Here is a 25,306-nt window from a genome sequence, read left to right as displayed (position 1 = left end):
TAAAGTCCTACACACTGTCGCTGCTTTAAAACTCATTCATGCTGACGTCTACAGCTGACTTGTGTTGCGTAAGGACAGCACCGTGACAGTACACTCACGAATAACGTGTAGCTCACAGTAAAGGTTCAATGAAGACATGAAGTGCATGCGACGTACAAAAACAGAGTTGCAAAGAGCATTTTTTTTATTTTGATTTTCAATCTGCATTAAAAAGACAAACACAGTGTTGTATCACAAGCAACAAACATTTAAACAACAAACAGCAGAAGACACAACGACACAGAGTGACATCTACTGGGCCTTGCACGTATCAGGGACGTTCATGTTGAGGTTGACCAGGTTGGTGTTTCCAAATGTTCTGTACCCGATGGACCTGACAATAGCTCTAGTTGTGTTAGCCACAGACTCGTGGTAAACTACACAGCTATACACCATGTCATTCTGTTTCCACTTCTCGAGGCTGAGCGTTAACTGGCCATATGCAGAATAGAGTCCATTGTTTTCTATTGGGTTTGTGGTCTGGACATCTTTTGAGTCTGCAGCGTCGTCGTCAACAAGCCAAGCCACGTAAACCTCCTTAGGGAAGAAGTCTTTCACATAGCAAGTCAGGGTCACCTTGTCTTTTCTAGTATGTTCCACCGGAGGCATCATAAACACTGAAGGACGCTGAGGTTGTCCTCCTGCAAGCATGAGAGAACAATCAGGCCTCCTTCCACACACAGAACAGTTCTGAAGGAAGTATCTGCTACAAAACTCACTTACGTGAAGGCGTGACAAAAGGAGGTAAATTAAGGCTTTTATGTTCAAATAGAATTGTTTTCTTACCAAATCTCCTTTCATAGACTTGCTTCACCGGGACCAACACTTCTGAATGTTCAACAACGCAGGTGCGCTTTAGCCCCAGGCTCCATTCGTCGTATGTGATGTCAATTGAAACGCTGTATATGTTTTTACTGCCTTCAATCAGCTTCTTTTCAGGAGTAAGTATTTCATCTCCTTTTTCGCTTGTGAAGTACATCTTATCAATAGATGGCTGGATTTGCTTGGCACGACACTCTAGCTTCCCTTTTCTGTTTAAAAACATGTCCTCCATTGTTGGGCCAGTGATCGTTATGGTCACATATTCTTCAGGACGTCCCTCACCAGCTGAGTGAAGAATAAATGTACAAATATTATACAGATGAGAAAAAAACAATGAGAATTTAATTTTACAAACTCTTTTTAAACAATAATTTACTCACTTGGGCATATTGGGTTGTGGTTGTAGGTCACAGATGAATTCACGAATCTTGGAATGTTGCCTTCACCTTTCCCCTCAAACAGACATGTAAACGTAGTACCCTTGTTCCACTCACTGGACTCTACCAAGAGAACACTTGCTGCACTGTACACTTTTGTTCCGTTGTCCACTCTTTCCTCAGACGATGTCACGATCTCGTCTATTTTGTTGGTGACGTCTCCATCATTTTTCAGCCATTTGAATTGGTAACTGTTTGGTGAAAAACCTTTGGCAAAGCAGGAGAAGGAAGCCTGGTTTTCCCCACCAGAGGAGGCAGACACGCTGAGAGTTGGCAGCCTAGAAATCGGAGGCACTGAAAAACAAACACACACACGAAAATATGTATGCAGAAGCAGGGAATAATACATATATATGCAGAAGCAGAGGTGAACAATGTGCTACATGTGATTTTCATTTACTTTAGACCTGCAATGTCACTGAGTTTATTATTTCTCTGTACTTATGTATGTCATGCGACTTGCACTCACACGCATGCCTAATGATTATGCTCCTTTAATTAAAAAATAAAATACTTCTCACATGAGATTTACATAGTAAAACATGACATAATTGACCAGCTGATCTTTAACGCTTGCTTCTGCATATACATTGATTGGTCGGGGCAAGCAACACAGATTTAACTTGAGAGTTAATGATTGACATACAGTTTCCATCTATCTGCATAACTATGATTATGCAGATAGATGGAAAGAAGCAGAACACATTGCAATAATCTGTTCTTGGACAGGTGCAGAGGACATACAGTACATTAGTAAGGAATTAAATAGACTGAGTCAGCAGCTGAATATACACAAGAAAGCCTTCAGCCTTCTTATTCCACCTCACTGTTTGGTTTGCCTTCTAGGCCTGCCAAATTGAATATATTTAAGGATATGTTACACTATTTAATTTGGTAACAGTTGTATTTTAAGGCTCTTAAAATGAGAGATTGATGTGTAACTATCAGAATGGCTAGACCTGTTATTGCTTTCTTTTACATTAAGTTAACATGTGAAACATTTACACACGTGTGGTAAATCTGCCTCTAATAACACAAATTCCACAGGATGAACTTTTATGCTTATTATTATTATTAGTAGTAGTATTAATATGATTATTATGTCATAATTTTATCCTTTTTTGCATTAATCATTTTCACATTAATCTTGCCAAATTAATATTATTATTGTTCTCTTTTATTCAAACAACTGAAGTTTATTTTATCATTATCAGAAATAGTGACAAGAAGAAGCCTTGTAGTACACCGCTTATAGGATTGTAAATTGATAACCTTTCTTACGGAGTGCATTCCGTTTAAAGCTTTAAAAAAAAATTCAAAAAAAAAATTCTACCTCATTAACCGATAATACATAATTAAATATGACGCTGTCATCTGTTATCATTACCCAACTTGTTGTACATTTAATTAATAAATAATATAATTAATAAATTTCATTTGAAAACCTTCACATTTTTGAAGATTTTAAATGGACTACTAAAAAGGTATTAATATATAATCACCATAAGTCTCACCTGGCTTTTGGAACGTAACTGCTGGTGGATTTCCCGCTGCATGTGTCACGGCACATTGGATAGTCTGTCTTTGATCCCAGTCCTGTTTTGGCACTTGGATTTGACTGATTCCCGTATAGACGTTGCCTTTCTGTACTGGAGGGTACTGAATGGAGTTTGTCAAGGCAGCCCCATTTTTGGTCCATGCATAGGTCAGTGAGGAGGGTGTGAAGCCAGTTGCAAAACAGCCAAGAGTGACCGTGTTTCCAGTCCCAGAGCCACATTGCATCAGGGGAAACACAGTTGGTCGAGTTGAAGTCGCTAAAAAAAGAAAAACACGTGTAAATACAGTACCACAAAAGAAAAAAAATAATCAGAAAATCAAACACAACAGACATTGTTCACCAAGCAATTGTCAAAGTAGATAGGAGTCAATTGAATTGATCATTACTGTAACAGAACACATAAAGCAGTGAGGGAAATTCGAGTCCGCTCCAGACAGTTTTATGTTTTCCTCTGCCATTTATTTTGATGTTTGTTGCACAAAGGTCAACCTCCCTCAATAGTATCATTTGTGGTCATTCTTTTGTAAGACTACGTATATCGGTAAATTGCAGTAAATGCACATCTTTGACAATATTCATTTGTACATTTTTTTAGCAATTTTTTTTAGATTGAACGATCAAAGTTTTTTTTGTAAGTTATGACAGTCATAGTTAATCTAAGAAAAACTGATTATTTTGGTAAAATTCAGCAATTACATACAACTTTTTAGAATGTTCTTACCTGATGAAACAGTAACCATTGTACCCTTTCCCCAGTAGTCAAAAGCAGCCCAGCTGCACAGTGCTGAATCTACTGGGCTGTTAGTATGAAAAGTCTACATCTATTCATGTCAAGTGCAAAGTCTTCCTCAACATTGAATTAATGCCACTACGTTATAAAATCTTTAAATTACACAAAATACTGTAGGCATAAATATCTATCAGTAGGTCCTACTGAGAGTATAGCTAGTTGACTATTTACACTACACGCTGTATTAAAAGACTTAACTTTTGAAGTGACACGCTGAGAAGTAACAATTTAACTTAAAGATACCATTTTGCGAAATGAAACGTGGCCTGTTGTAAATTTTAAATTGTACGATTCTTACCGGATGACACTGTTACCATGGTGCCTTTTCCCCAGTAGTCAAAAGCATTGTAGTAGCACAGTGTTAAATCTACTTAACTCTTAGTATGAAAAGTGTACGTCTTCCAGTGCGCAGTGAAAATTTTTTACCTTAACAGTTAATTAAACCCACAGTTATAAAATCCACTTATATGAACCAGACAACAGTAAAGATTCACCGAGAGTCCCTCTGACAAAATTACTTTGATTTTTTACACTACACACTGTATTCAAATTATTTTCTTCAGAAGTGACTTAAACGTTATATTTTACAATATGAAACGTAGCCTGTTGTAAATTTTAAATCGTGCAAGTCTTACCTGATGACACTGTTACCATTGTGCCTTTTCCCCAGTAGTCGAAAGCAGCACCGTAGTAGCACAGTGCTAAATCTACTTAACTGTTAGTATTAAAAGTCTGCGTCTTCCTATGATCAGCTGCAACGTTTTGATTAAACCCATTATACTATAAGTTCCACTTACATAAATGACCCAAAATACACGAGCCATAAATATTCACCAGTGAGTCCAACTGAGAATATTGCTGCTTGAGTTTTACACTACAAACTGTATTAAAACACTTCACTTTTGAGGTGACCCAAACATTGCATTTTACAATACAAAACGTAGCCTGTTGTAAATTTTAAATCGTCCAGTTCTTACCTGATGACACTGTTACCATGGTGCCTTTTCCCCAGTAGTCAAAAGCATCGTAGTAGCACAGTGTTGACTCTACTTAACTGTTAGTATGAAAAGTCTACACCTGCTCGTGTCAATCACAAAGTCTTCCTCAACATTTAATTCAACTCAATGTTTTAAAATCCATTAAAATGACCCCAAACACAGTGGTCATAAATATCAACCAGTAAGTCCTACTGAGAATATTGCTGTTTGACGTTTTACACTACGTGTGGAATTAAACACTTGACTTTTGAAGTGAATTAAACATGACATTTTACAGTAAAAAACATAGCCTGTTGTAAATTTTAGATCGTACAAATCTTACCTGATGACACCGTTACCATGGTGCCTTTTCCCCAGTAGTCAAAAGCCCAGTTGTCACAGTTAAGAGAGTCAATTGACACTTCTGACAAAAACTTGTAACTGTAATATCCCATTGTTTCATGTCAAAAAAATCTTCTTGGTTGCTGACAGTCAAAATCAAACTAAAATTTCCACCAATTGTTAAAGTTTCTTTACAACTGAAATTAATTGCAAGGAGTTTTGCACTTTTCACAACGTTCTTGTCCGGCTACAAACATAATGTAGGTCGCCTTATAAACGACCAACAGTTGACTGCATGAAAATGATAAAATAAACTTAGTTTGATCAGGAATTTTATTCTGGAATCGTAAATGTTAAAATTACATACCTGATGTGACGGTGACCATGGTGCCTTTTCCCCAGTAGTCAAAACCGTAGTCACAGTTCAACAAACTATTAACCACTGCATACAAAAACCTGCTCCCAGATATCTACAGTCTCCGTGGTCGTTTATTTTATGACAATATACTCTCTGACACATTTTATTTGGCTTTAGCAAATAAGGATTCAGAAGATAGAACTAAAAATTGTTTTCCTCGTCGTCGACTAGTCACAACATATTTAATATACAGTATCCCAGGACATGAGTCAGAACTGGAGTCCTAAAAAACACTAAAACTGGTTTTAAACCAAAATATTAACGTTAGAGAAATACAAATTAGATTGGCTTACCTGATGTTACGGTGACCATTGTGCCTTTCCCCCAGTAGTCAAAAGCACCGTCACAGTGTATTATGTCAATACATCCAACATACAAAAACGACCACCTTGAAGATGCCGTTGAGGTCTAAATATACTACATTAAAAACTGTAAATATCACATTTTCAAAATGTAGAATAAAGAAGCCTTTTTTACCTGATGTGACGGTCACCATTGTCCCTTTTCCCCAGTAGTCAAAGTAGTAGCACAGTGACAGGTCTCAATAGCACTTTCATACAAAAATACTTTACAGCTTGGATCCTCTAGTAAATCGTATTTATTTAGTTAACGACGATGTGAATCTAAGATTGACCCTGCTAATTTTTTTGTACTTTAAATTTCATCCTAGTTTAAGTGCAGTTTAAACCGAGATACATTTGATAGTAAAACAGAAAAATATTGAATTGTCTCCACTCAAAATATATTAGATTATTACTTACCAGAAGTTACTGTGACTTGTGTTCCTTTTCCCCAGTAGTCAAAGTAGCCGTCACAGTGATATATTACAATCTGCCTCTAATACAAATACTGTGTTGTTTAAACCAAGAAAAGCAAACATGTTTCACTGACAAAGCAATTCCTACTGTACTATTTATTAACCACTTCCCTTGAGATTTCCTGTGGTCTGGATTACATAAAATGATGTGTGTTTGCTGACGGTTAGACAATACTTCCTCTTTGCCAGACCCTCCTGTCAGCGCCAGTTCCTGCATCTAACACAACCATAATAAATCACACTTTATTTTACAGGTCTGCATATTTAGTGGTAACTGTACGTAGTGGTAGTAGTAGTAGAGATTTTTTTACCCCAAAATTACCACAATAATTACCTCAAAAAGAATTGAAAACTACCCCAACGTGATAATAATGTTTAACTTATTTCCAATAAGCAGTTAATAATGGTAATCTCTTTCGGGAAGTTTGGGAAGTTTAGGAATATCATCCCAAAGCAAATCCCAATTAGATGTTGCATTCTGAAATGTCTGTAGTGAGTGAAAGAAGTAAAAGCATACAGCATAACAAACCAGCATAAGCAAATGCATTGTACCGCTGACGCCTAAATTACTCTACTGCAGAAGTCGTAAAGGTCATTTGTTCGGTGACGCACGTTTACACAGATGAATAATTTGACATTAAATGGGCATTATGTAGTTTTGGTGAAGAAATTCAAAAGCAGAATTTTAATATTAACAATACTAACTAGATAATATTACAAACTCAGAAATATCCAATATCTTTTCCATAACTGAATAAACAAGCTGTTCTCATAGGAAAATAAGGTCTTCGTAACATAGTTTGAAGGTAAAACAGTATGAAACTGTGTTGTCCTATAATGTTTATTCAGTTATTCAGTGATGAAAAAATAGAGTGTTTGTTTATTTAGTTGGTTTAGGCATACAAAGTCAGTCAAGATCTCTCTCTCCTGATTAAAATCTTTTCCCTAAACCTGCATAGTGCACCTTTAATGTGAGACAGCGCTCCTTGACACGGTTGAAAACTGAATGTTAATTAGTGACAGTGCACCTTTTCACATCTGAAAGCATTAGCCTACTGTTGACAGTGCACACTGAAAACAACGTTGGTGTCACCAACAGCATCAATAATGACAGCATTACTCATCTTTGCACATAGGTCTTATAAACACAAAAAAAAGTAATAGTGTTGATTGATTGGTCAAATAAAATCTGTTTTACTCAGGTTATTGGTGTATTCTTCTGGGTTTTTTTCTGTAACTCTTTCAATCCAGCTGGCAGCCACATGCATTCTTGATCTGGTCCGTCCCATCAAGCTCCTCGGGTCACGCCATGCCACGTCGCGTCAAATCACGTTTAAACACGTGCAAAAAAAAGTGACTGGCACGTGTGTACTTCAGTCCAAAAAGCTAACATGCTAACACACTGGTGAACATTGTTAACCGTCTGTTGTGAAAATCAACATTGTTGTTGCATAGTAGCATGCTCACCCCAGCACATTTTTTCAATTGAGAGGATCGCCAAGGTTCTTAAAATGTGACCATTGAATTGAATGGTGTTGAATGAGCTGCAGCTGCAAACTGTTAATACAGCATGAACAGTCAAGTGGCTTGAGCAGTTTAGACACAGTTTGTGTTTCGGGAATGTTTTTATGCTTCAGGTAGTTCTTGGCAACCATCTTCTGAACATGACTGTATGTATGCGTGTAGTGGTTTGCAATTTCATCAAGGCACTCTTCGGACAGAGAGTTTTCAAAGTTTGGACTGAAGGCTTGAATTCCACTCATAAACGTAGCCTTTATAATAGAGAATCACTTGCTGAGCATACAATCAAGGAGGCAAGAACAGCTTTGTTTTGCAGTGCTCGGAGGTTCGAACTCGCTCACAGAGAGATTCTACAACATAGACCTCCATTCTCTTCTTCTGCTTATTCGTGACTCAGTTGTCTTTTCAGTGTCATTACTGCAACATGCCTGAGCTTTTCTCATTGAGATTCTCTGCAGTCTCAGTCGTCCACATACCTTCCTGAGTGCTGTCTAGTGAAAAGTAAAGTGAAAAATGTTTCTAAAAGACCAACAGCTGTGGACTTCTTTATGCTCTATAAACACAAGATGAGGGCAGAGAGCTTATTTAACACCAGGCTGTTTGTGAAAATGTCTCCACCGCAGGATGTAGCTCAAGTACAGATTTCTCAGATTTCTCAGATTGAACATTCAAGGGCAGACTGTGATGCTGCTGCAAACTGAAATAGAAAGTTTGTGCATTCTACAAAATTCTCTTTGTTTTCATTTCATTTCAATTCATCACTTTGCCTTACTTTCCTCATGGCCAAGAGATGTCATCATTTTTTGTTTTATTTTACTAAAAAGCTTTTCCTGACAGGACTCCCAAGATAATCATCCAACACCTACATTTATTTTCCAGTGTGGAGCTCTTGAGTGGCATCTCCCTGTACCCTACTACCCTTGAGCCAATGCTATCAGGTACTCTTTGTCAGTCATCTTCTTTAAAAGTGTGGTCTTCAAATTTTTTTAACCTGAACATTTCAAGCCATCCATATGACACCTATGGTTATTTGGGTCCTTGCCAAATTGTATACATGCAAAACAAAATTCTCTTTTGTACTTAATAATTCTAACCAGATATATTTCTGGAACCAATTCTGCTAAAATGACCTTTTGTGGATGCCAAATATTTATTTTGATTGCTGCACCAGTGGCTGACTAGTCCACCGTCCTTGTTTCCCAACTCTGCTGCAACCATTGTCTCCCTTTGCTCCTCATGTTAAACCTTGTTTGATAATTTATGGAGTGGCTGTAGCTAAGGAGGTACAGCGGGTTGTGTAGAAATCGAAAGGTCGCTGGTTCAAATCCTGGCTCCTTCCAGCTGTATGCCGAGGGGGGGTTGCGTAATGCATGGGTCTGGTTTTGGTAAACATAATGACTGCTCACTGCTCAATGTTTGTTGTGCCTCTGATTAATGTCCTCATATCACTTCGCAAGTAGTCCATTCATTTGTCACCATGGAACTTAATTCAAAGCAGAGCTCCACCAAAGAGCCTGCAATCGTTGTGGAAGGTTATCTGATGTGTCAGCGTTTCCCCTATATGCATTCTACTGAGGCATTTTCAGCACCGCCGCAAATTTAAAAAAAAAAGACATGATTTTTGTAGGTTTAATATCACAGGCGAATGGCAAATTTAAGTTGCACACAGTGAAAGCACTACACCCTAAGTTATCTTGAAATCGATTATTATTGTCATTACTGCTATTTGTATCATTTCTACAAGTCACCGTTTTAGGTTGAGTGACTGAAATCCTCGTCATCCTATTCAAAGGCTGCAACAGGCGACTCATATCTCATATCGTTGGATATTTGGCGGATATTCACTTGGGTCCTGCTGCGACATACTGAGGTTCGCCCAGTGTCAGCAGCAAAAGGACGGTTAGCTCACCTCCCAGAGCCTCGCGCTGAATCGCTGGAAACTGATTTAGGGACCGCATTAAATTACTTAGCACAAATATATTAATGCAAAATAATTGCATTTTTTTCGATTCCTTCCATGACATGTGACCCAGTGACTCCAAACCAGCAGCAGATTGTAGCAAACTGGACGAATAAGACACAGCTCTTTTTATTGTACTTTAGTGCTTTCTCTATTTTATATGAATATTAATGTGCAGAGATTATTTTTTTCTCAATAACTTCCATGTCATGTGGCCCAGTGACTTCTGAAACAGATTCTGTTTCCATAAAAAATATATGATAATAAAGAAAGTAATGGTGAAAAAAGTTCTCTAATGCTCAAGAGGTTAACATATTGTTAAGCAGCAATGTCAACTTCTACACTATTTCTACATTATTTTTTTCCGGGGGGTAGCCCCTGGACCCCCCTAGTGTTGCTAGGTTACGGACTCAGAGCACCGCTGCTACAAAATCGTCTAGGGGAAACACTGTTCTAAGAATCCAAGCCAAAAACGGAAAAAATAAATGTAAAGAGAGACATAGTGGAGCCGTATATTTTCCTGCTTTTTTGTCCTTTGCCAATCACACCTATGTTAAAGACATGTCAAATCCAGTTTCTTTGGCCTGCAGTCATTATCATCATGTACGATCAGTGCTGGTGTCAGAGCCTTTCAGTTGAGCTCTCAGTCTAACGTTTCAGTTGGTTGGCTGGATGAGGAAGCACCTGTTGTGGTGAGGATTGTTTCCTCTGCGTTACATAAATATTAACCAGTCAGGATGTTGATAACCACAAGTCCAAAATGTACGCACATTTTCATTTCTCTTTTGATAGTATCCCTACTTTAAGTCCATTGGTAAATAGTTCAAACAGTGGATGTGTGTGTCAATATAGAATATTTAAAGTTATGGGTAGCAGATAATAGTTATTTGATAAACACTTGGACTATCAATTCGTGACCACTGACTCACATATACAAATATACTTCAATTAACCAATTAACCATCAAACTAACTGTAAGTGGACAGAAATAGTTTAGTCCTGAATATCACTTTGTAAATGTGGGAAGTTGCTTGCTTTTGGAATTAAAATCTATTGTTCTTGTCAGCACAGTGACTTTGCGCCTCAGTTCAGTTTAGCAGGTTTTTGTATGACTATATATCACTGTGGCCACCCCCCGGGTACACAGTGTCAGATACTCATACAAAAACCTCCGGATGATATAGTGCATTGTTAGTATTTTGCACTGTAATTACTATGTTTGTTTGTTTTTTACAGTAAATCTATGAAGTCATTTAACACTTTGTTCTCATGTAAAACATTTTTGCCGTTTCGTTTTTTAATAATCACATTTTAGCTTTAATATTGAGATGAACTTCCACAGGTCAGGGGAAGGAAACTGTATCACTGTTATGCCCAAAGTGTCCTAACACAAACCTTTACATATGAACGGATCCTTGTCAATCCTTAATCTTTTCTCAAGAAGAGTTTTGTTGGACACATACAGCAGAAATCAGTCTCACCTCCTAATGTCTGTCTGTATCAGGACCATCAACGGTGTCTCCCTCTCAGGTGAAAGAGGTTTTTCTCACATGATATATCACTGTGGTTGCTGTACTGCACTATGATGTATGTCCATACAAAAACTTCACTCTGCACACTGGCTATCATGACACACACATGCTGTTACTTTAACTCTGCTTTTCATATTGATTTGAAAGTAATGTCAACATATTATCAAGTGATATTAGTATTTGCGTTTCCATTGTTTTATGTTATGCACACCGCTGAAAAAGGCCTTTGGTTTAACTGTTGAGTGTCTTAGCGCAGAAATACATTTTGAATTATGGGTTAAAACAATTGTGTAGTTTCTCCACAATTTCTCTGTGGTTTTACTGTTGGCATCACAATCGCAAAGACAGCGTTAACAACGTGGCTACCACTTGCAAGCCTGGCCACTGTCTGAAGCAAAACACAACCGTAAGAATCCCAATTTGACCTAGAAGCTCCGATCTCAGTGGAATGAAAAGGCAGAGTCAAACACTTGCTTGTATTGGCAAGTAGGCAGGTTTTGCTGTGCACTGATTAAGTAGAAAGTATGCCTGTTTTGAACCATCTCAAGTGCCTTTGGTAAGGGGCGACACACATTAACAGGGGAACTGACTTTGACACAACACCAGAACAATCTCCAACCAGTAAATTAAAAACATCTTTGAAATAACTTGACATCAAATTAACCATAAGCAGTCACACTTCTCTTGTTTTGTGTGTTTGTCAGGGTGTGAAATTATTATCTTGACTGATACAAAGCAAGTGAAGACGAAGAAGAGTGTCAATTTTCCTGTTTCTATTTTTTTCCCCAGATAAATGCAATTTTCCCTTCAACTATTCTTGAATTGAATACACCTCCCAGTGTCTTAATACATTTTAGAAGTTGCATGTTTTTGTAAATACCTTCTCTATTTCTTTAGGCACTGTGACTTTGTGACAGGTTTTTGTATTACCACATATCACTGTGGCCGCCGTCGTACACAGTGTCACACACTCATACAAAAACCTTTGCCTGACATGATGCCTTTGTCAGTGTTTTCTACTCTTTGTACTCAAGAGTATTTACTTTTTTTCAGCACCCTTTACAGTAATACTATAAAAACCATAAATAAATATCATACATTTCTCTTAATCACATTTTTACCTTGTGCATATTAATGTGATGTCCTGTGTGTATTCCTTTTAAGCTCATAAAGTCCTAATAAAACCCTCGATGGAAGAACTTATTATTGTCAGTTTAAAACATATCTGCTCTCACTTACAGTTTTGTTGAACACATATCTCACCTATTTGTTTTGTGTCTCAGCATCACATTTCCCTCTCAGTGGAAAGAGGTTTTTGTCATAGGATGTATCACTGTGGCTGCTACCATACGCATCACTGTGATACAGGTCCATACAAAAACTCGTCTCTGCATGCTGGCTATCATAACACACTAATGCTGTTGCTTTGAATGTCGTTTAACGTTGAGATCTATTCATATGAAAGGAATCAGCAGTGCAAAAGTTACATAATCATTGTTCTTTTTAACTATTATTAGTTTTAACTTTTTCATTTATTCACGTTATAAAACAGGCTCCACAGTTATGATCATACATATTGTGTCCTGGGTGCACAGTGCCTCAGTTCAGTTGTCTAGAGGTTTTTGTATTACCACATATCACTGTGGCTGCCCCCACACAGTGTCACATACGCATACAAAAACCCTCTCTTGACATGGTGCGTGGTCACTATTTTCTACTCTTTGTACTTGGCAGGAGTATTGGTTTATTTCAGTTCCTTTTTACAGCACAACTATGAAACCATAAAACAACATTCTACTTTTTGATAATCCCATTTTTATTTTGTGATATTCATATGATGTCCTTGGTGGAAAGAAAACAGAATCAGTTTTAAGATCATGACGTCCTCACACAACCCCTCGAATAACAAAAGATAGCTGTCCATCTTGAAACATCTCTGCTGTTCCTAATAAGAGTTTTGTTGAACACTTATCTCACCTACTTGTTTCCTTTATCAGCACCACATTTCCTTCTCGGTGGAAAGAGGTTTTTGTAACAGGATATATCACTGTGGCCGCTGCTATATACTGCACTGTGATAGCAGTCCATACAAAAACTTTACTCTGCACGCTGGCTGTCACAACACACAAATGCTGCGACTTTAACTATGTTTTTTTTGTATAAGTTTGACGTTGAGATCTATTCATATGAAAGGAATCAGCAGTGCAAAAAGTTATTTTTTAATTATGATTTATTTTTTTTCATTATTTTCATTTAGTCATGTTTTTATTAATATTTATTTTTTTCATTTGTTATGGTTGTGTGCATCACTGAAAAAAGGCAGTTGCTTAGACAAAATTAATAGATTCTGACATGGAGGATACATATTTCATATCAAATATATTTTTTCAGGATATCACCCAAAGGTTGTGTGTCCTATAGCACAAATGGTTGTTGCCAGTATGAATATCTTGGTGTAAAAGTACATTTAATTGTATTTATTTTGATGACTAATGCCTAAAGGATAAGTTCATCCGAAAATGAATATTCAGTCATCACCCTCGACAGGCGGTGGAGCTCATGTACCCACTTCAGCGGGGAAGCATGCTAACATTTTTTTGGGTAGCAGTGTTCCAGCTTTAGTAAGTTATGTAAAACATAATTTCAAATCACTTTGAGCTTCCGGATACTCGTATTTGTTGTTTGTTTGTTTTTGTTTGTTTGTTTGGTTTTTGTCCGATCAACTTCAGTTGTTCAGGAGAACGCTGCAGTGCTGTTTCGCTGTGAAGCCCCAGAAATATTTTGTGGACCCCGAAACTTCACTTTCCATCGGCATGAAGCTGAGTAGATGATGATAGTTCAGTTGTTAAGAGGTTTTTGTATTACCACATATCACTGTGGTTGCCACCCCACACAGTGTCACATAGGCGTACAAAAACCCTGTCTTGATGTGGCGTGCTGTCAGTATTTTGTTGTCTTTGTACTAAGCGGGACTATTCACTATATTCCAGGACAATTTTACAATAAAACTATGAAACCATAAAAGAACCTTTTTCTTTGGTGATAATCCCATTTTTACCCCGTGAATATTTACATGATGTCATGCTTGGTGAGGAAACTTTATTACATTTAAGCTAATGATGTCAAGACTCAACCCTTTGTATAAGATCATCTTTAAACATCTCTGCCGTTCCTAATAAAAGCTTTTTGAACATGTATCTTGCCTACTTGTTTCCTGTCTTGGCACCATATTTCCTTCTCGGTGGAAAGAGGTTTTTGTCACATCATATATCAATGTGGCCGCTATACTACACTGTGGTACGACGAATCAACGGATCATAGGATATATCACTGCGCCGCTTTAAGCATCACTGTGATGCAGGTCCATACAAAAACTTGTTTCTGCACACTGGCTATCATGACACACTAATGCTGTTACTTTAAATGTGCTGTTTTTCATATTAGTTTAACGTGGAGCTATGTTCATATGAAAGGAATCAGCGGTGCATAATTTACATAATCATTGTTCTTTTTGAATTATTATTTAAGCTGCAGCGCTGTTTTGCTGTGAAGCCTCAGAAATAGTTGGTGGACCTCGAAACTTCACCCGACTTTCCATCAGCATGAGGCTGAGTAGATGATGGTAGTTCAGTTGTGGAGAGGTTTTTGTATTACCACGTATCACTGTGGCCGTCACCCCACACAGTGTCACATAGGCATACAAAAACCCTGTCTTGGCGTAGCGTGAGGTCAGTATTTTATTTATTTTGTTGTAAATTCCAGTACAATTTTACAACAAAACTATGAAACCATGAAAGAACATTTTTACCCTGTGAGCATTTACATGATGTCCTGTGTGGTGAGGAAACTTCAATTACATTAAGCTCATGATGTCGAGACTCAACCCTTTGTATGAGATTGTCTTTAAACATCTCTGCCGTTCCTAATAAGAGGTTTTTGAACACATATCTCACCTACTTGTTTCCTGTATCAGCACCATATTTCCTTCTCAGTGGAAAGAGGTTTTTGTCACATCATATATCACTGTGGCCGCTATACTGCACTGTGATATAACTCAATGCAAAAACTCCACCCTGCATGATGACTGTCGTGATGCACAAATGCTCATACTTGTGTTTTTTGTTTTTTTCATATAAGTTTAACAAGTAATGTTAAAATCTAATCGTATGGAAAGAATCAGCTATTTTCTGTTAATTGTTTTTCAAAAAAAGTAAAAGTAAAAAAAAAAATTGGATCATGTTTTACACTCCTGAAAAGGGTCTTATTATAATTATGGTGATGATGAGAAATAAATAAGACTAATGTAGAAATATTGTCAATGATGTAGTGTTGTAAAACCACAAACAGAAGGCACCCTAATTTGAATGAGTAACAAAGCTACTATATAGTAAAACAAAATCAAGAGGCTCGGACAGGAGGATGTATTTTTCATGTCAGGCACATCATCCAAAGGCTAGGTGACCCTTACACAAATGTTTATCACCTTTATCTGAACACTGTGAGTATCTTGTTTTAGAGGCACGTGTAAAATTATGGCTTAAACCGATTATGGATAGAAATAGTAGTTTTGTTTTCATGCCGAAATTATGATCAAGAGCTGACACTCGAAACATACCTCAAAGAGCTTGACGTCAAATTCACCATAAGCAGTCACACATATCTTGTTTTGTGTGTTTGTCAGGGTGTGAAATTATTAACTTGACTGACACAAAGCAGGTTATCTATTTCTTTAGGCACTGTGACTTTGTGCCAGGTTTTTGTATTACCACATATCACTGTGGCCGCCGTCGTACACAGTGTCACACACTCATACAAAAACCTTTGCCTGACATGATGCCTTTGTCAGTGTTTTCTACTCTTTGTACTCAAGATTATTTACTTTTGTCACTACCTGTTTACAGTAATACTATGAAACCATAAATAAACATCATACATTTTTCTTAATCACATTTTTACCTTGTGTATTAACACGATGTCCTTGTGTGTAGTACTTTCAAGCTCATAAAGTCCTAATACAGTGCTTTATGGAAGAACTCATTACTGTCAGTGTCCTAACACATTTCTGCTCTCACTTACAATTATGTTGAACACATATCTCACCTATTTGTTTGTGTCTCAGCATCACATTTCCCTCTCAGCTGAAAGAGGTTTTGTCATAGGATATATCACTGTGGCCCCAGCCAGAAGCATCACTGTGATACAGGTCCATACAAAAACTTGTCTCTGCACACTGGCTATCATGACACACTAATGCTGTTACTTTAAATGTGCTGTTTTTCATATTAGTTTAACGTGGAACTATATTCATATGAAAGGAATCAGCGGTGCATCATTTACATAATCATTGTTCTTTTTGAATTATTATTTATGCTGCAGCGCTGCTTCACTGTGAAGCCCCAGAAATATATTGTGGACCACGTAACTTCACCTGACTTTCCATCAGCATGAGACTGAGTAGAAGATGATAGTTCAGTTGTGGAGAGGTTTTTGTATTACCACATATCACGGTGGTTGCTATCCTGCACTGTGATATGACTCAATACAAAAACTCCATGATGCATGACGGCTATCATGATCCACAAATGCTCTCACTTGTGTGTGTTTTTTATTTATTTGTTTTTTTTTTAAGTTTAACAAGTAATGTTAAGATGTAATCATATGGGACAAATCAGCATTTCCCTTTTTATTGTTTTTATGAAGAAAAAAAATAATCATTTGTTCATGTTTTACAGACCTGAAAAGTTTCTTCATTATTACGGTGAAGATACAATGAAAAATAAGAAATAAAAAAAATGTTTGAATGAGTAACAAACATTTGTAAAACAAAATCAAGAGGTTTAGACAGGAGGATATATTTTTCATGTCAGGCATATCATCCAAAGGCTGGGTGACCAAATGGGTATCACCTTTATCTGAACACTGTGAGTGTCTTGGTTTAGAAGTGCGTGTAAAATTATGGGTTAAACTGATTATGGAGAGAAATAGTAGTTTTGTGATAAGATCTGCATAATGCAAGCTGAAATTATGAGCTGACATTCAAAATGTACCTCAAAGAGCTTGACATCAAATTAACCATTAGCAGTCACACACCCCTTGTTTTTGTGTTTGTCAGGGTGTGAAATTATTATCTTGACTGATACAAAGCAAGTGAAGACAAAGAAGAGTTTTTTCTGATCAGTCAGTTTTCCTGTTTCTCTTTTTTTTCTACAGATAAATGCAGTTTTCCCTTCAACTGTTCTTGAATTGAATACACATCCCAGTCTATTAATATATTTTGGAAATGGCAGGGCTTTATAAATACCTCCTCTACTTCTTCAGGCACTGTGACTTTGTGACAGGTTTTTGTATTACCACATATCAATGTGGCCACCCCAATACACAGTGTCACACACTCATGCAAAAACCTTTGCCTGACATGATGCCTTTGTCAGTGTTTTCTACTCTATGTACTCAAACATATTTACTTTTTTTAGTTCCTTTTTACAGTAACACTATGAAACAATAATTTTCTTAATCACATTTTTACCTTGTGCCTATTAACGTGATGTCCTGTGTGTATCACTTTTAAGCTCATAAAGTCCTAATAAAACCCTCGATGGAAGAACTCATTATTGTCAGTGTTTAAACACATCTCTGCTCCCACTAACAGTTTTGTTAAAACACATATCTCACCTTTTTGTTTTTTGTCTCAGCATCACATTTCTCTCTCAGCTTAAAGAGGTTTTCGTCAAAGGATATATCACTGTGGCCGCTACCCCAAGCATCACTGTGATGCAAGTCCATGCAAAAACTTGTCTCTGCATGCTGGCTATCATGACGCATTTACTACATTAGCAGTTACTTTAAATGAGGTGTTCTTCCTATTAGTTTAACATTGAGAGCTACATTCATATGAAAGGAATCAGCAATGCAAAATTTACATGATCATTGTTCTTTTTTAATGATTATTTATTACTTTGTCATTTAGTCATTTACTGGCATTTTAATTGTGTTTATTAATATTATTTTTTAAATTTCTGATGGTTATGTGCACCACTGAAACAAAGGCAGTTTCTCAGACAAGATTAATAGATTCTGACATGGAGGATACATATTTCATATCAAGTATAATTTTTCAGGCAATACCATCCAAATGTTCGGTGACCTACAGCAGAAATGGTTGTTAACTGTAGTTTAACGGTACGAGTGTCTCTGTGTAAAACTTTATTTAATTGTGTCAATTAATTGTATTTATTTTGATAACTAATGGTTAAAGGATAAATTCTTCAGAAAATGAAGATTCAGTCATCATTTAATCACCCCCATGTTGATGCCGAAAGTTTGGTGAAGTTTCGTAGTCCAAAAAACATTTCCGGAGCTTCACAGACAAAAAAAAAAAAAAATCAGCATTGCAGTGTTCTCCTGAAATACGATGGAGACATGTTCTAAAACCTAAAAAACACAACAGAAAAACACATAACATGGCTCCACACAGCTCAGCCGATATAGTCCAAGTCTCCAGTAGCCCCGATGTCCCAAATAAATATTAAAAGACAAAATGTACACCCTCGACAGGCGGTGGAGCTCATGCACCAACTTCAGCGAGGGAGCATGCTAACATTTTTTAGCTTAGCAGTGTTCCAGCTTTAGTGTAAAACATAATTTAAAATCACTTTGAGCTTCTGGATATTTGTTTTATACCAGTTTTTAATTTTTTTGTTTGTTTTTGGGATTTTTTTGTCCAATCTACTTCAGTTGTTCAGGAAAACGCTGCAGCGCTGTTTTGCTGTAAAGCCCCAGAAATATATTTAGGACCATGAAACTTCACCTGACTTTCCATAGGCATGAGGCTAAGTTTCAGTTGTGGAGAGGTTTTTGTTTTGCCACATATCACTGTGGTTGCCACCCCACACAGTGTCACATAGGCTTACAAAACCCTGTCTTGTTGTGGCGTGCTGTCAGTATTTTGTTGTCTTTGTCCTAAGCGGGACTATTCACTATATTCCAATTTTACAATAAAACTATGAAACCATAAAAGGACATTTTTCTTTGGTGGTAATCTCATTTTTACCCTGTGAATATTTACATGGTGTCCTGCGTGGTGAGGAAATGTTATTACATTTAAGCACATAATGTCGAGACTCAACTCTTTGTATGAGATTGTCTTTAAACATCTCTGTCGTTCCTAATAAGAGGTTTTTGAACACATATCTCACCTACTTGTTTGCTGTATTGGCACCATATTTCCTTCTCGATGGAAAGAGGTTTTTGTCACATCACATATCACTGTGGTCGCTATCCTGCGCTGTGATACCGAGCAACGAATCATAGTATGTAACCGTGGCCGCTACCCCAAGCATCACTGTGATACAAGTCAATACAAAAACTTGTCTCTGCACACTGGCTATCATGACACACTACTGCTGTTACTTTAAATGTGCTGCTTTTCCATATTAGTTTAACGTGGAACTATATTCATATGAAAGGAATCAGAGGTGCATAATTTACGTAATCATTGTTCTTTTTGAATTATTATTTACGCTGCAGCACTGTTTTTCTGTGAAGCCCCATAAATATTTTGTGGACCACGAAACTTCACTGACTTTCCATCAGCATGAGGCTGAGTAGATGATGGTAGTTCAGTTGTGGAGAGGTTTTTGTATTAATGTGTTGGTCAGTATTTTGTTTTCTTTGTACTAAGTAGGAGTAGTCACTATTTTCCAGTACAAATTTACGATCAAGCTATGAAACCATATTTGTCAGGGTGTGAAATTATTATACTGACTGATACAAAGCAAGTAAAGACAAAGAGTTTTTCTGATCTGTCAACTTTCCCTTTTTGTCTTTTTTTTCCCTAGATAAATGCTATTTTCCCTTCAACTATTCTTGAATTTATTACACTTCCCAGTGTCTTGATACATTTTGGAAATGGCATGTTTTTTTTAAATACCTTCTCTTTATGTAGGCACTGTGACTTTGTGACAGGTTTATGTATTACCACATATCACTGTGGCTGCCGTCGTACACAGTGTCACACACTCATACAAAAACCTTTGCCTGACATGATACCTGTATTACCATTAAGCTCTCTACTTTAGTTATTATTGTCAATGTTTAAAACATATCTGCTCTCACTTACAGTTTTGTTGAACACATATCTCACCTATTTGTTTTGTGTCTCAGCATCACATTTCTCTCTCAGTGGAAAGAGGTTTTTGTCAAAGGATGTATCACTGTGGCCGTCGCTGCTATAAGCATCACTGTGATACAAGTCAATACAAAAACTTGTCTCTGCACACTGGCTATCATGACACACTTCTGCTGTTACTTTAAATGTGCTGTTTTTCCATACTAGTTTAACGTGGAACTATATTCATATGAAAGGAATCAGCGGTGCATAATTTACATAATCATTGTTCTTTTTGAATTATTATTTACGCTGCAGCACTGTTTTTCTGTGAAGCCCCATAAATATTTTGTGGACCACGAAACTTCACTGACTTTCCATCAGCATGAGGCTGAGTAGATGATGGTAGTTCAGTTGTGGAGAGGTTTTTGTATTACCACATATCACGGTGGTTGTCACCCCACACAGTGTCACACAGGCATATAAAAACCCTGTCTTGGTGTAGCGTGAGGTCAGTATTTTGTTTTCTTTGTACTAAGCCGGAGTATTCACTATATTCCAGTACAAATTCACGATCAAGCTATGAAACCATATTTGTCAGGGTGTGAAATTATTATATTGACTGATAAAAAGCAAGTGAATACAAAGAAGAGTTTTTCTGATATGTCAACTTTTCTCTTTTTTTTCCCCCAGATAAATTCAGTTTTCCGTTCAACTATTCTTGAATTTAATATACCTCCCAGTGTCTTGATACATTTTGGAAATGGCATGGTTTTTTTAAACACCTTCTCTTTATGTGGCACTGTGACTTTGTGTCAGGTTTTTGTATTACCACATATCACTGTGGTTGCCGTCGTACACAGTGTCACACACTCATACAAAAACCTTTGCCTGACATGATGCCTGTTTTACCATTAAGCTCTCTAATTTAGTCATTACTGTCAATGTTTAAAACATTTTTGCTCTCAGAGTTTTGTTGAACACATATCTCACCTATTTGTTTTGTGTCTCAGCATCACATTTCCCTCTCAGCGGAAAGAGGTTTTTGTCAAAGGATGTATCACTGTGGCCGCTGCCACTATAAGCATCACTGTGATACAGGTCCATACAAAAACTTGTCTCTGCACACTGGCTATCATGACACACTAATGCTGTTACTTTAAATGTGGTGTTGTTCATATAAGTTTAACTCTGAGAGCTATTCATGTGAAAGGAATCAGTGGTGCAAACATTACATGATCATTGTTCTTTTTTAATTATTATTCTTTTTGACTTTTTAATGTATTAATGTTATAAAACAGGCACATCATCCAAAACATTAGTCATATTTCATTTAAAATAAGTTAATTTCCTTTAAAATAAGGTTTTAAAAAGTTCTCACACGTGTCTTTTCACATTTGTTTGCCAGTATGTGAAGGTATGATCTCTGCCTAATGCAAAGCAAATGAAAAATATTCTGAGATGTTATAATTTATAACTAAAAAAAACAAACAAACGTACATACAAATACAATTCCACATAAATGCATTTTATTCTTCCGCAGCTCTGTTAAATATAAGCTTTTCTTCAGAGTGACTGTTAGGACCCGATCTTCTCTTATTCTTGTGATGGAGTGACTTTTTGCTTCAGTTCAGGTCAGGGGAGGTTTTTGTATGACAGCATATCACTGTGGCTGCCACTCCATACACAGTGTCATGTAGTCATACAAAAACCTCTACCTGATGTAGTGTGCTGTTGTACTGTATGTATCCAGAAGGAGCACCAATGAAACACAATTCTGCACTTTCTCCATTTGAATTTAATGAATTCTACCCCTGTTTTTGAAAATTGCATTTGTCCCACTTTGGTGATATGTAGTCATACCCTGGCTCCAAGGTCTGTCCACCGCTTTAGTTTGGACTAAAATATTTCAACAGCTATTTGATGGTTTGGGATGACATTTTTTACAGGCGTTCATGGTCACCAGATGATGAATTCTGGTGACTTCCAAATTTTCTTCCAACACAGATGATGAAACTTTACGTTTTTTAGTAAAATACTTTAATACTGTACATGTTAAACTAAGATGTGAACAAGGTAAAAGTTTTATATACTTAACACTAGTACGTTTTTATTGTCATGGTGAGCAAGTACGGAGCTTCCACTGTGCTATAACTACAGCCTCACGGAGCTGCTAGCTTAGCTGTAGATGTTTAGTCTTTTTACCTTTTGAGTATTTGCAGTCTCCTGTGAGTCAAAGATACTGTTTAACATGTAATCTTATGTCCCTTATATCCTTTATGACATCGCAATATTGTCAAGCATCTTTACTATGATGTTGGACATGTGTTTGACCTTGTTTTCTGTATCAGCACCACATTTCCCTCTAGGTGGACTGAGGTTTTTGTCACAGGATATATTACTGTGGTTGTTATAGTACACTGTGATATTACTCCGTACAAAAACTCCACCCTGCACGCTGGTGTTCACAACACACACTGTATGCCGTCACTTTTAACAGCAGTTCATCTTTTAATTTCAGTCATGTTTGGTTCACATTTTGGGAATGGATTGAGGAGTTTTTATCTCATGTTTATTCAAGATGGTAATTTTTTTAATACATTTCTGGAAGTAAAAAAAAGCTTTACTATTAATGAAACAAATACACATACAGTTATACAATTCATTATGCATCTATTTCTGACAGGATGATAAATATTTGATACGCATTTCACCCAAAGGCAGTACAGGCAGTGGCCCTATCAGTGATATAACAACGCTGCTCAGTCATTTAAGTCTTTAAACTACATCATATACAGGATTTTAATTAAGTCTGGCTGACTGTTTATTATCACGTATAAGTATTTACATACGCCTTTCCCTTACAGTATAAAGTCCTCCTGTGATGTTTTTGTAAGTGTGGGGATCACTGTGGCCTCCCACAGTGAGACACGATAATACAAAAACCTAAGCCACAGTGTAGCTGTCACACCCTTCTGTGCCATGCACAATACAACAAGTCTGCTTAATTTTGGTTTTAAAAATTCAAAAACCCACAGAACAGTGTGAGTATTTTTTGTTTGTTTTTTATGAATTCACATTTTTAAAATGACAGAAATATGTTATTTTTGAATACGCAACATGTGATAAATGCTTTTCAACAACTTTATTAATGTAATGAATATATGTGTGCCACTCTGCAGTGTCAGCGAAGACATAATATTGTATTTGTGAGGTTTTGTTATGTTACAAATGAAAGACTGACATTGATTTTCATTGCTTTTAAAATTATTAAAATTATGCACAGTATTTTTCTTATATGACCTCAAAATGTAAACGTGTACAAGCTGTATGAATTGTTTGCAATAAAGTAAATAAAGTAGATGCCAAATCCTACATGTGGTGGACATGATAATGGGAACACTTCTCAGTATAATGAAATACGACACCAGTCTTGCTTCACGAATTACCAGTTACATTAACAGTGTAACAGGGTCGACAAACACTAAACATATCGCAGAGCAATTGTATTGAACTGAATGAGGTTTTATAATTGTGACATTTAGTATGTTCATTTAGGTTAAGAACACTGTTATTTTTCTCAGGGCACATGTTATTGTTGAGCTGTATGATTAGGCCTACATGGTTTTTGTTATGGTGTGTTACACGGTGCTGTAACCCCAGCTACTACTGTAGTAGTCACAGTGACACAAGCAGTTACCAAAACCTTACCACACTGGCATGAGATACGTTTTATTCATTGAATAGATTCAGATCAAAGAGAGGTTGTTTTACAAATTGATAAATAAAATCAATTTAAGAATGCAATTTTTGTACGCTTTGTTTTGTTTTTCTAGCATAATGTGAATTGTTCTTATTAAATCCTCTAATGAAGCCTCTTATACTGTAAAAGTCAACACCAATATTGAGCACAGCACCTTAAAGGGGCATTATGTGGTTTTGTAGAACTTAATTATAAAAATGATATTGACAATATTAATTAGGGAATAATACAATCTCAGACATATTTATTTTTTCCATCACTGGATAAACAAGCTGTTCTAAGAGGAAAATAAGGTCCCCAGAACATTGTTTAAAGCTAGAAAGGTGGCAGGGTCCACCTCATATAAACAAAATAAAACAGCATGAAATTGTGTTTTCTGTTTATTCAGCCATGCAAATGAAGAGAGTTTGTTTATTTAGTTTGTTTAGGGAAGATCTTCCTGTTCAGATTAAAATGTCTTCCCCCAAATGACATAGTGCACCTTTAACAAAAACCTTTTATAATAACAGTAAATTAAACTGTCATTTGTCATTTATATTTAATTTCCTTAAACAAATCCTACCCCTGAAATAAAGATCAACTTTGTACTTAATGTTGCATGTAGATAAGTGTTGTTGCACTGACCTCTATGGGAAGAAAGGTTCAAGTCTTTTCCATTTGTGACCACGTCTTGCTGTCATGTAGCATCAGATAATATTAAAAGAAGTGCAGATTGGGGGCTGTGCATATAGAGGCCAGAAGATGGCAGCACAAGCAAGTGTTTAAACCTGATTGTTCATCTTTACTGGCAGGGTGCACCGAAAGAAGACCAGTGATTTGGTTCCTTACCAGCTGCTGCCTGAATGTGCATCAAACATTGAGCTTACATAGGCTGTAAATGCAAATAAGGCCAAAGGATTTTAATATATACCTGCATAAGTCTGGTTCTGTAAGGTCATTTCTAAGTATTTTAGCAAAAACATCCACTTATTATTAATATATTGAGGATTTAAAGGATTTTACTGTCTTTTATTAATGTTGAAAATAGGACAATTGATAATTTTGTACCTAAGTGGTTTCACTGCACATTTTTTCTTTCAGCAGCAAACTCTTACACCCGACGTGTAAGAAGGAGCGCTACTGCAGATCATTCATCCCCACAGCCATCAGACTGTTTAACTCAAGCACTGCCTGAATAACTTTCCACTCACTTGTTTGTTTTTTGTAAATATCTTATATTTTCGA

General features: G+C 36.7%; 1 protein-coding gene across 1 annotated transcript in view; it reads right to left on the bottom strand.

Annotated features, from left to right (window-relative positions):
- The window catches only part of LOC115576153 (obscurin), an 82,048-nt gene that overhangs the window by 22,599 nt on the left and 34,143 nt on the right, over nt 1-25,306 (bottom strand). Inside the window, exons 3-4 of the mRNA XM_030408624.1 lie at nt 5,333-5,397; nt 2,801-3,112 (exon numbers count right to left, since the gene is read on the bottom strand). Of these exons, the coding sequence (XP_030264484.1) occupies nt 2,801-3,112; nt 5,333-5,397 (377 nt within the window). The remainder of the gene's footprint in view (nt 1-2,800; nt 3,113-5,332; nt 5,398-25,306) is intronic.

Source organism: Sparus aurata, chromosome 23 (assembly GCF_900880675.1).
Source record: "Sparus aurata chromosome 23, fSpaAur1.1, whole genome shotgun sequence".
NCBI classification, from domain to species: Eukaryota; Metazoa; Chordata; class Actinopteri; order Spariformes; family Sparidae; genus Sparus; species Sparus aurata.
This window is presented reverse-complemented; position numbering and strand designations above follow the sequence as displayed.